At 37.5% G+C, this 13,102-nt stretch overlaps 1 protein-coding gene across 1 annotated transcript in view; it reads left to right on the plus strand.

Annotated features, from left to right (window-relative positions):
- bru3 (bruno 3) overlaps positions 1-12,825 on the plus strand; it is a 394,704-nt gene extending 381,879 nt beyond the window's left edge. Inside the window, 7 exon segments of the mRNA XM_068292297.1 lie at positions 7,311-7,454; positions 7,559-7,838; positions 8,090-8,188; positions 9,434-9,478; positions 9,481-9,510; positions 11,966-12,142; positions 12,219-12,825. Coding sequence (XP_068148398.1) covers positions 7,311-7,454; positions 7,559-7,838; positions 8,090-8,188; positions 9,434-9,478; positions 9,481-9,510; positions 11,966-12,142; positions 12,219-12,346 — 903 coding nt within the window. The 3' untranslated portion in view covers positions 12,347-12,825.
- Positions 12,826-13,102: the final 277 nt, after the last annotated feature.

Consider the following 13,102-nt stretch of genomic DNA (forward strand, 5'->3'; position numbering starts at 1 on the left):
AGTAAGCACAAATCGTTTGCATGCCATGGCAGACAGATATACGGACCGACAGACCGACAAATAGACAGACATATATCAAGTTTTCGTCCCTTTCCTTTCGTTTCCTATTCCATTCTATACCATCTTTTTTTTTTTTTTTTTGTCTCTCAATTGAAAAAGCAAGCCGCAAGAGTTGGCAAGGACGAGAAATGCTGCATTCCAAAAAAAGTAACAGCCAAAATCATGGCAAATCTTTTCTAACTATTTGCAATTCAAGCATAAGTCTCTCGCAGTCCTCTCTTTCTTTCTGCCTTTTCTCTTTCTGTCTCGCTCTTGCAACTTCTTCATCCTTTATTCTGCATCCTCTTGCACATCCTTTAGAATAGAAGTTTCATATGCAAAACGTTTCATTCCACCCGCTGCAAACAAATCTTGCAATGAATATATTTGGTGGAACGAAAGCAGCAGCAGCAGCGCCAGCAGGAAGAAAAAAATATGTGCTTACTGCATACTTCTAGGCGTTGGCGGCGTGAAACGTTTTATTTGGCTAAAGCAAGAAAGGCAAAAAAAAAATACATAAAAAGGGGGAAAAAAAAACCGTAAGGAGAATACTCTTTTGGGGCTGCTCCCTTTTTGATAAACGAGTGTCGTCTTGGTTACCTGGCCCAAGCTTTCAGACTCAGTTCCAATCCCCCCATTCTTCGTCTTCTTCCCTCACCATATACCATGCTCAGTCTCAGTCTCTTCATGTGCGCGGTTTATATTTTGACAATTTTTCTTCTGCCAGGTAAAAGTTTTTCCTACTTTTCTTCTCTTTTTTTTTGCTTCAAATTGCTGAGCGGAAATGATAGACGGCAGTCGGTAGTTGGTAGTTTTCTAGCCGATTTATACAGTTGCAATGTTTCTTTGTTGTCTGAGTACGGGGCGAAACGAAAGAGAGAGAGAGACGACAGGCAAGTAAAACTGTGTTGCTAAGCCTAGAAAGCAATTTATTCACTTAGGCGAAGCTTTAAACTTAGTTAGGGCAACAATTTGAGAAACATACTTAATATTCGGCAAAGGAGAGATTTTAAAACTACAAGAGAAGAGAAGATAGAGAGAGAAAGAAGGAGAGACATGATGAGGTAGCTACAATTATTAGTTATGTGCGGAGAGTTCTTATTGTTATACATTTTATATCTTTCGTTAAAACGACCCCAGAGGCTGCAAACTTAAACTTCAGGCTATAACTTAACAGGATCTTCAGGCTAGTTTTCTTTAAGTGTTATTTTTTCACTTTGTGAAATTACTTTGATATTTTTTTTGCTCACTGTTGATTGGCTTATTAGGCGCGGCTCCTTGCTCTTTTGAGCAAAGCAATAGCAACAACATAAAGCAGAGAATAAAAAATATATATAAGTACACGTACATATATATACTTGAGTGTGTGTGTGTGCGTGTATAAAAAAATCCTTGTCAAAGAGAACTCTTCGCCGAGTAATTGAATTAAATGGCTAGGTCTGTGGCAAAAAGCAAAGTAAATTAAATAAGTTTTTCATTTTGGCCAAGGCCCAAGTTGCATTGTCAACGCCATCGTTGTTCCGTCCCTTTGGCCATGCGTCCTCTCCTGCTCCTCGTTCGTTCTTTTAGCCCCTTTTTAGTCCTGCGACGGGTCGCGCTTTTTGCTTGCCCGCATTTTACGCTTCGCCGGCGGCCCAATAGCCCTGCCTTTTGATGGCTGCCAGCAACGGGCGGCGGTCGAGCTCCCGCTCGGGCCAAGGAAAAATGCAATGAGCCAAAAGTTGTTTAATGTATGCAGTGTGCCAGCTTCGTACTCATCCTTCTTGTTCTCGACTGGACTGAACTGAACTGGAGGCGAATCAGGAGGACGAGTTAAAGAAGGAGGAGATGAAGTTCTGCCCAGAGAGTTGCGGTTAACAACGCATTGCAACTTTTCGTAAAGGACCAAAGTAACTTTTCTCATAGTAGTACGTAAATTTCGTTCCTTTTTTTTTTTTTGGGGGTCTTTTTTGCTAATGCATAGCATACTTTTAGGTAGCTTAGTGGCATTTTACACTAATTTGGCGACTTCTCCTCTTTTTATTTCGTTGTCTCTTTGCCAAGCAAGCTCAATTTTTTATGCGATGGTGTGATTTATTTGGCGGAAAAGATTACTTGCTTGGTTTTTGTGGTGAATTTCTCCCGTTATCCCCTATTCGCCAGGTTTTTTTTTTCCTCCCCTCTCTTTGTTTTGACATTTACGGCTGCTGCTGTTGCCGCTGCTGCTGGTTTTACTGTTTGCCACTGACTGTCACTGACAGCGAAATTAAAATCGGAAAATGAATTTGTAATTAGTTTTACTGCTACTTTTTCACACTACTTATTCACCGATGGTTTGAATTTGAGAAGTTTTTGTAATGAAAATTAATTGAAAAACTCATTGAAAGTTGTCATTGGCATTGATTTAAGACGGGTTTTTGGCCGACAAAGAGCTCTGCATTTTAAGCGGGGCAAGGGAAAATAAAAAAGAAAGGATATAGCAGCCAGGCAGCCAGCCAGCCAGCCCACAGGCAAGCAGGCAGCAAGTAAACAAGCAACAACAATTAATTGAAGTGCACTTCCTTTCAATTTGCGCCTCCCAGAGCAAAATTACAGCATATCAAAAAGCAACAACCAACCAAGGAAATAACCAAACAGCAAGGCCTCTTTCGGGGCTTGTGTGTGCTTTCTTTCTCGCCTTCTCTCTGCGTGCTTTCATCTTGTCCTTTTATTTATTTTTTTTCCTTTCTCCTCCCATTCAAAGTACTTCCTGCTCTTGTTAATTTCATATTTCGAAACATGACACTTTCACACTTTGGCTAATTTAAAAGCATACAAAATTGTTGGTGGTCCGCTTCGTTCCGTTCCGTTTTAGCCTTAACACGAACTAAAGATATTTCGTGACGAATGCTGTTGTTGTTGTTGCATGTGCTTCTCATATGCCATGTGCCATGTGGCATGTGTGAAAAGGAATCCTTTTCGCGCATATACATATGTCCACGACAACTCGTTAAATTGTCGCCTGACACCTCGCTAATGTCATCATCAACATCATCACCAAGCCTTGGGTTGATTCGTTGGATGGTTAGTTGGTTGGTTGGATGACTGGCTGGTTGGTTGGTTGGTTAGTTTGCTATAGAGGTAGAAGGCATCAACTACTACAACGACAACGACGAGTACCTACCTACCTTCCTACCTGGCCACATTATTACTGTAATTATGTTTGCTGCTGGTGATGAGAGGGGGAATGGCGGGACAAAGCGTACAGACTAGCGCCGTGTAAACGTCATTAGGCGTTTTAGCAGTGGACACAATCAGCACGATGTCGACATGTGTGAGTGTGAGTGTTATGTGTGGCAAGTTGTTAAATCTTTCGACACGTTGACCGAAAATTACAGTGGACAAATTACATGCGAGTTGCGGCCAAGTAGCCAAAGTAGTATGTACGCATGGCCATAATTGCATAGGATTATGTCTAGATTATCAGAGAAACACTCAATTTCGTATGGTATGTTAAAACTTTTCCAATACCAGCTTAATTTAGCAAAAGTTCTTCTTCAGTACTTAGAATGCCCCAATAAGTATGCTATGTAAATGCTTCAAATCGCATAACTAGTTTCAGAGTTCATTTCCTTAGTGGAACTTTTGTTTTTGTGTGTTTCTATAACTTAATCAAATTGAAACAAATATAAAATATTTCTCTTGAATAAGGCATTTTCCAATGGCTATGCAACAGATGCAACTAAAAGACCAAAAGAAATATACACACATATATACGTTCATATACATTTTCTCTAAAAATTTATGTGCCAAGCATTTTCCTCTTTTTCTCTCCCTCTCTCTATATATGTATATAATAAATATACATATGCATATTGCATGCACATATTTGTTTGTCGCTGCTTTAATTGATAGATAAAAATGGCTAACCATTAAACAAATGCCCTGACCGGGGCCATTCAATTTATTTAGCAATTAAAACAAGCTGCCACCGATGCCGCTGCTCCAGCAGTTCACAACCCAATCGAAAAAAAAAACAAAGAAAAACTATAAAATGCAAATCAGTTGCATAAAAAATTGCATATAGAATATACATATACATATATATGTATAGAAGTAAGGAGAGAAAAAAATTGTTATAATTCATTTGTTAAAAACCATTTGCCGGGCCATTTGTTGAGTATTTTTTGAAAAGAAATATGTTGTCCTTTTAGGCGTTGACAAATCGACTCTCATACTCATGCCTAAAAGTATGCAACAAGCAACAAGGCAGCAACAACACCAGCGTGCACACAAAAAGACAAGAGGTGGAGTTGTTTGTATGTGTGTGTGTGTGTGTGCGGCAAAAGGCGAAAACCGAAACGTGGCGAGGCGGGAATAATAATTTTTGGCACGACTGCCATGTTAACATGTCCCCAGACACGTTGCACGAGTTTATTACGCGATTGAGCATGTGTATGTGTGTGTGTGTGTGTGTGTGTGTGAGTGTGGCTGCATTTCAGCTCCCTTGTCCTGTGGCTTGTAGCAACCATTAGTGAACACGGGCAACTGTGATTATCCTCTCCCCTAGGCTCCAGCCCCGTCCTACAGTTCATACCTTACTCCACACAGCAACGGCAACGACGAGAGACCAAAGTTGTTGGTTGCATTTGCATTCAAATACATATAAATACATATACGTTTGTATGTACGTGCACGGGGAGGGCTTTAAATTTTACTTTATTTTTTGAGCGAAGCTCAGACAAATTACTTTTTAAATGCACTCTGTAAGCCTTTTCAATTGTAATTGGCCTCTGAAACTTTGCCAAAAAAAAAAAAAAAAAAAACGGAGAAACGGAGAAAAGGACTCAAAACGAACTTTGAGCTAGTCACATTAAAAAACAATAAAAAACACGGGAGCAAGACCAACAACAACAACAACAAAAAATAAAACAAAAGGAAGAAAGCCAAAAAAAAAAAAATAGTACGAGTATTTACCCTCGAGGCGATGGTAAGGCCCATCTAATGGCGTCACGTTTTGTGTGGCATGCAACATGCGATTTGCTGCCAAAAGTGCCGCCTGGCACGAGTCCAGGACCTCACTTGTTAGTTGGCTTGTTAGTTGCCGGCTGCCTGCTGCCAGCCTGTTGCATTTGTTGAAGGACGACAAGCGATGACTCCTTCTTTCTCTGTGTGTGTGTGTGTGTCGTGTTGAATTTTTCATTTCATTTGGCGGCAGCAATTCACTTGAATGGGAATTTCGTGTCGTCTTCTCTGAAAACCAGCAGCACACTGAAGAAATAGCAGCAGGAGTAGAAACTGCAGGAAACAGGAAGTGAACAGGCCAAACATTCTCATACATATATATAAGTATAATAAACGGTTTCCATATTGAGCGCACTGCAAACTAAAATTTTTGTCCATATCTGAGGTTTCCCCTGCCATCCTTTAACCTCCTTCTACCACAAGAAACCAAGAGTTGGCAGTCGGCAGAGAATCAAACTCTATGGGTCGACTCGGTTTCTCACTTGACTGACGAGCAGACAAGTGGGACGGGGGGGTCAGCCCGAAACTGTAGGATTATTAGGCAATTAAATTGACGTTAATGAATTAATTTATGAGCTTTTGTGGCTGTGTAGTTGCCTGTTGCATAGTTCTATGGCAGTAGAACTAATTAAGACAACAGAGAGAGTGAGAGAGAGATTACCCGATGAAAGCCGAGATGAAAATTCTGTTGAACGATGATATTAGTATTGAGGATTAATGGATTTTTTCTATATTTCAATTTGAAACTTTTGTATAAAAATGAAAGAAATTGTTATTGAATTAACTGCCAACAACACAGCTTTGGGAAGATGATTCCAAATGTGAATGAAATAGCTAAACGCATTAGAAAGAGATAATAGCAAGCTGTTCACATCAAGTAAAACCATTTCTCTTTTCATTCTAATTGAAAGCAAGTTAACTTAAATTTAAAAAGTCCTGAATTTGGCTTCACTCAGTACAGAGTTTCATTTTGTCCTCATTAAAGCTCATTAAAAGCAGCAGCAGCAGCAGCAGCAGTTTCACATCTTTAGGGCACAACGGGAATAGTTTCACATTCCACTTCACCCACTCACCAAACTGCCTTCAAACCATTTGGGCCTCCGACCTCGTACTTCATATCTGAAGCACCCCCGTGGCTTCGAACCTCCTCCTCATTGTGCTCTGCTATCTTATGGCCTTTTGCATAAACTGGAGTTTCATATTTCATTAATTAAAATTGTGTTCAGGGCATAAAGCATGGAGCACCTGCTTTTTTGTTGTTGTCTCATTAACGGCACACACACACACACACACACACACACACACACTAGCATACACGCACGCACTAATACAGACAAGTGCCTAAAATTATGCAACATAATATCATTGTTACTTTGATTAATGATCTAAGGAAAATCATAAAAGCAGGAAAGGTTTCCCATTACACAAAAATCGAAAAGCAAACTCATCTTAATTGTGGTTGGGGTGGTGGTCTTGGGCGCTGGAAGGGGACGTAAATATGTCAGGAGTGAGAAGAAACGGAAACGAAAAACAACATGGAACCAAAACGACATTCGCAAAATGTCTCTTTTCAATTGTCATATTGTGAAATGTGAAGCCTGTTGCCATTATTATGCTAATTAATTGACATCAAAAGAGTGACAGGGACACCAAAAGAGCAGAAGAGAGAGAGGCAGAGACAGGGTAAGAGACGGTAAGGGAGAGAGAGGCGGACAAATGCCTTTGAATAGACTAAAAGAATAGGTAGGTAGGCTATTATCTATAAGCTGCTTTCAATAGAAATGCAAATTGAAGTGTGCCGTATGCCAATTATTTTGATATATGTATACACGTAATTATTCGGTTTTATATTTGTACAATCTATAATAATGAGATAGAACAGAAGTAGGAGGCATCTATGTAAACACTGGCTAAAAGGTAAAAAGGTAGAGGAGCCATCTCTCTGATGAGCGGCTTCTGCGTTGTCATCACAAAATAATGGCCTGTAATAGGATTTCCTGTGCTGCTGCTGCGAGCAACTCCTTGAAAGAGGAAAATGCGTAAACGGAAAAGCCGCCTATAAATATGCAATGTTCAAGTAACAATTTGCCTCGAACCCAAAACAAAGAACGCAGCAACGACACAACCATCCCATCCCATCCCATCCCATCCCATCGCTCCATCCATCCATCATGAATCCCCATCGCCCGCCTCACCGAAGCACACCAAAATAATACACCCATTTGAATTTAACCTGACTCAATCTCTTTCTCTCTCTCTTTTTCTCTATCTTTTATCTCTTATCGTAGGGTGCATCCTCCAGTCTGGTTGTCAAATACGCCGATACGGAGAAGGAGCGACAAATAAGGCGCATGCAACAAATGGCCGGTCATATGAACCTATTGAATCCATTTGTCTTTAATCAATTCAGTCCGTACGGCGCCTACGCTCAGGTAAGTGAAAGATAACATTTTTGCAACTCTACATGAAATCCTTGGATCACCTGGCAATTTGCCAACTTTGTTTTTTTTTTCTCCTTTAATTTCAACCAACACAGCAACAACAACAAGCCGCTCTAATGGCCGCCGCTGCCACAGCGCCCGGTTCGGCTGCTGCCTATATGAATCCAATGGCTGCACTGGCAACGCAAATACCTCATGGCCTTAATGGCACCGGCCAGCCACCATCGCTGCCATCCCCAACTATGCCCAATTTCAATATGGGCGCCAATACACCCAACGGTCAGCCAGGTGGAGCAGCAGCTGCTGCCGCTGCGGCCGCTGCAGCAGCGGATGGTGTATTCACGAATGGCATTCCACAAACGGCATTCCCAGGACGTAAGTCTAGCAATCGCATACAAATTTCTCACTCTACTCACACCATGCTGAACTTATTATCTAAGAACTCTCTGATTGAAGGCTTAAATCAACAATAAAGAAACGATCTTCAATGAACTTCGAACCCAGTTTAAAGCATACTCTATAATCCTTAGAGAGTTTTAAGATACAGTTTTAGTTTGTTTTAGGAATATTTTCCACAAGACATTAATTAAATTAAAATATTTCATATATTTATTTTATTTCATTAGATCCGCTGCATTTAACCATACCGCCACAAGGATTGGCAAATGGCGATGCTGCTGCCCTGCAACATGCCTTCCCTGGCTTGCCACCATTCCCAGGAGTTGGTAAGTGTTTCATCCACAATGAGCCCCCGTTTAGTTAGTCTAGTCTCTTTAGCCAACCTCCACACCCAAACCTTTTATTGCTATCCCATTCCCAACCAAAATATTTAGTTCTAAGGACCACTAAGGACAAAATATTCTCTATATATAGATTAGTGCAAATAGCAAATAGGCAAAACAATATCAATTACAATTACATTCACTTTTTGCTCATCATTTGCCACGAAACGAAGGAAAACGAATTTATTGCCTTATCATCAATATCTAAATATATATATATATATATATATATACTTTTCCTTTCTTTTTTTCTTCTCGTTTGGTTTCTTGTTTTGAACTAGTCATGTTTGTGAATCAGTGATCATTATCAGTATCATTTTCATTCATTATTTCATTCATTTCATTCCGTTTCAATCAAACAACAGAAAAATTAATACAGCCCCAATTCATTCCATTCATAATTGTTTTCTTATATCAAGAATAATTAATAATTGTTGTGTCATGCCATAAATATTTATTGTTAGTAAAAGTGTATAACTCTAACATTAATATATAAATATAAATATATATTCTATATATATATATATCTATATCTATAATTTTTGTTCAGTTTAGAGTCAACAAAATGTTGTAAGCAATTACGAAAATCAATCTCCTTTCTATGAGCGATGAGATAACAGTCTAAAATAATGTTTTACAACATTTTGTTTCGACTTCAGTTGATGGCTTTTGTTTATTTTGTTGTTGAACTATATTAATTAATCTAGTTTTTGGTCATCATCATAAATAATTTTTACTTTTTTACTTTTGCTCCTGTTTTAAGACTATTTCCTTTTCTTATTTTTGTTATTTTCTTCTCTATACAACGAAGTTTAATCTGTTCTTTCTGAAATCCAGTTACTCAATTTGACTGGTCTGCCGATTTTTCAAATTTACTTACTTTAATTCTTGATTTGTCTACAGTTTTCATTTTTCTTAGACTTAACTAAACCAAATAAAACCACCAATTCCCCTGAATCCGACCTAATAATGATTAACAAAAAATAAAAATAAATAAAGTTGTGACCTATATAAAAGTAATAAATATATATACATATATATATATTATATATATATATATATATATATATATATATATATATTTATGGTATACGTATAACTTACTTAATTGTTGTGTTGTCTTTTTTAATAAATGTTTCGGAATTTTGTGTAAAAACCAAAAACAAAAATTATTTATATATAATGCAGCCTTTCCCGCCGTCTATGGACAGTTTCCACAAGCTTTACCACCCCCCTAGCGGCGGTTGCACCCACTCAGCGTGAAGGTAAGCTTTATATTATTTTTGATTTTCCGTTTTTCATTTCGTTTTCGACCTTTTCTACATTCCTTTTTCACTCCTCTCCTCTCTCCTCCTGACCTATCCATCTATCTGTCCTTCCCATCCATCTATCTATCTATGAATCTAACATACTCAGCCGTCCATTTTGCTCATGTTCTTTCAATCGGTTTATATATATATATATACAAATATATATTAGTTTGTGTTGTTGTTCTTGCTGTTCTGTAACTCAATATTGTATTTGATTTTGTTTTTTTTTCTTTCAATGATAAACAAATAGCTGGAAAATATTTGTTGTTTTTTTTTTCTATTTACTTTTTTTTTGTGAATTTACTTGATTTCACTTCTGTTTTTTGGGCATTGTAAACATTTAACTTTTTATATGCCATAGATATAGATATAACAAACATACATCTACACTCTCACACTTACAAACCCACACATAGACCTACGCACATATAGCCATAAGAAAAGGAATATACGAGAAATACATACATACATATACACACACATATACTATTTCATCTTTCATAATTCTGACAATCGAAATAATATATAAAAGATTCGTCTTTCATTTCATTCGGCCAACAAAATGCTTCTTAGTTTCAATCCATGGAATTTCTGTACGACACATGAATGAATGTATTCTAATTCTAATCTTTGGATAAACAAACGGATAAAACCGTTTATAACTCCTTCAAAATGAGCACAAAATAACGAATTGTAGTCAATATCAGAGCCAGAATCCACTTGACCTTTATATTCTTACGATCTAAACAACAATAGCCAAAGACGAAAAGAAATTGTGGGAAAAACGTAGTTTTCTCTTTTCGTGGGGCACACGTGTCGTATACGTTATACAGAGCAGGCGATCTTTATGACATGCAGTTGTATATTTTGGTTGAGCGAGACAAATTAATTATTTCATCTTTGGGTAACGAATTAAAAATTTAAATAAAATCACAACAACAACAACAAAAACGCATAAAAATTAATTACTTGGCATACTTGGCTTTTCATTTTGTTGGTTTTCCCTTCTGTCTTGGTTCGTCTATTTATTCATTATTTTGTATTTTTTCCTGTTGTCTCAATTTTGTGTTGTTGTAGTCGTTTTTTATATTCTGATAAAAAAAAAAAACAAAATAACATTTTATCTTGAACAGAGCAAGCAACTCCCTTGAATTCATTTGTTGTTGCTGCTCTTATTATTGTTGTTGTTGTTGCTGTTGTTGTACATTGGTTTTTTTTTTTTCTTTTGCCCCCAAAAAACAAAAAAGGGTTGCAAAAATGTTTCGGAAAGGCGAAAGGCGTAAATCGTTTTTAATGGGCCTCGGCAATTTTAAAGGCCATTTTATGTGATCGTAAAAATAACATATAAACTGCTTAAAATCTCATAAAAATATCCCAAAAACCCGGAGTTGGCCGGAAAACGGAATGAGAGCGCAAAAATGAAACCAAATAAAACAGAGAAAAAAAAAAGAACACAGAAGATGACAAAAGAACGAAGGAGAAGACAACGACGACAAAGAAGAAGGAGACTTTTTATTCATCAAAAAATGTTTTTATGTTTAGAGACAAAGACACCGAAACACCATTAACATATATCCTGTCTATATGCGACTCTCTCTCTCTCTCTCTCACTCTCGCTCTCTTGCTCTTGCTATAGATATCTTCTTTCTTCTTGCTGTCTAAATCAATGTCTGAACGTATGAGTGTGCGAGTGTATCTGTGTGTGTGTGTGTGTGTGTGTGTGTCTAATACCTTATGCTAACTTTAAATATGTCTTTGTGTGGGTCTTTTTTATTTCGTGTCCTGTAGTCCTGTCTGGTTTTCAGTGTGTATTAAATGTGATTTTTAATTTAAATTTTGAATAGAAATTTGTTTCGTTCTCTCTGGTTTAAAGCATGAAGCATACACCCAACAGGCAAAAGAAAAAAAATTGAAAATTTAATGGATCTCATTTTATATTGGCAGATAAATTGGGGTTTGGCCTAATCTGAAACTAAACTTGTATCATTTAAGTAACAATTATAATTAGACTTTAGCACATTAAGTCTCATTTCTATAGATTAAATTGCTAAATATATATATAGTATATATGTATATCCTTCCCTATATAATACACACACTCACACACACACCAACACACATATAGTTTTGAGTTGAATTCATTTCAATTGTTTAATCACACACAAACTAAAAATCGTTAAATCTATACACATGATATATATACACAAACACCCACACAGAAAAATTATCATCAAGTTTGTGTTGGGTTTTTTGTTTTTTTTTTTTTTTGTTTTGTAATTTTCCCTTTTGTTTTGGCGTTGGTTTTCCAATTTGTATTTTCCTTTCTTGTCAATCGCCATAGTTGATTTGAATCGATATATTTCATTTGAGATTCTCTCTATATAAGAACTTTTTGTGTGTTTCTTTCAAGATTTTCTGATGTTCCCTGGATGTTCGATATCCGGCCCAGAGGGCTGCAATCTGTTCATCTATCATTTGCCACAGGAATTTGGTGACGCTGAATTAATGCAAATGTTCCTGCCATTTGGCAATGTGATCAGTTCAAAGGTCTTCATCGATCGTGCTACAAATCAGAGCAAATGTTTCGGTAACTAATTTGTCCATTTCACTTTTCTTTATTTTTACTTTTCTTTTGCAACTACATTTTTTGCATTTTCTTTTAGGTTTTGTTTCATTTGATAATCCCGCCAGCGCTCAAGCGGCCATTCAGGCCATGAATGGCTTCCAGATTGGCATGAAAAGACTGAAAGTTCAATTGAAGCGGCCAAAGGATGCCAGTCGACCCTATTAACAATCGGAGTTCCTTAAACGTAATTCACAACAACAACAACAACAACAGCAACAACAGCAGCAGCAGCCAGAATTCAATGCAGCAACAACATTATTTAATCGAGCAACATCAACAGCAGCAGCAGTAGCAGCGGTAGCAACAGCAACAACATTTACATCAACAGCGGCAGCAGCAGCAGCAACAACAACAACAACAACATCAGCAGCTGCAGCAGCAGCAGCAACAACAACAACATCACATAATAATCTTAGCCAGAGCTTTAGGCCACAATTAACCAATGATAATGCAAATCATAATGCCATACCATATAAATTTGCTAGCTGGCGTAATGGTACTTATTGTTATCGCTATAGCACAGCCACTACAACGAATAGCAACAACAACAACAACAGCAGCACCAGCAGCAGTAGCAACACCACCAATATAAGCGGCAGCAACAATAATAACAATAACAACAACAAAACCAATAGCCAACAAAATGAACTAAATTCACAAGCAACTACTGAAACAAATCCAAACTATTCCAAAGTTGAGCTAGTTGAGAAACTATTCATGTGGCAGCAACAAAAGCGAAAGGCCTAGGAAAATGCCACCACCAAGCAACAACAACAACAACAACAAACAGTAACAACAATAAAGGAGCAACATGGAGCAACTTTTGAAATGGGTGAGCAACAGTAACTCCAAATGCTGATTGAATAGGCAATTTATTTACTCCCAATGACATTTCAATTGAAGTGAGTCGAATCGCTACAA

This window comes from Drosophila tropicalis, unplaced genomic scaffold, assembly GCF_018151085.1.
Source record: "Drosophila tropicalis isolate 14030-0801.00 unplaced genomic scaffold, ASM1815108v1 contig_694, whole genome shotgun sequence".
In the NCBI taxonomy this organism is placed as follows: Eukaryota; Metazoa; Arthropoda; class Insecta; order Diptera; family Drosophilidae; genus Drosophila; species Drosophila tropicalis.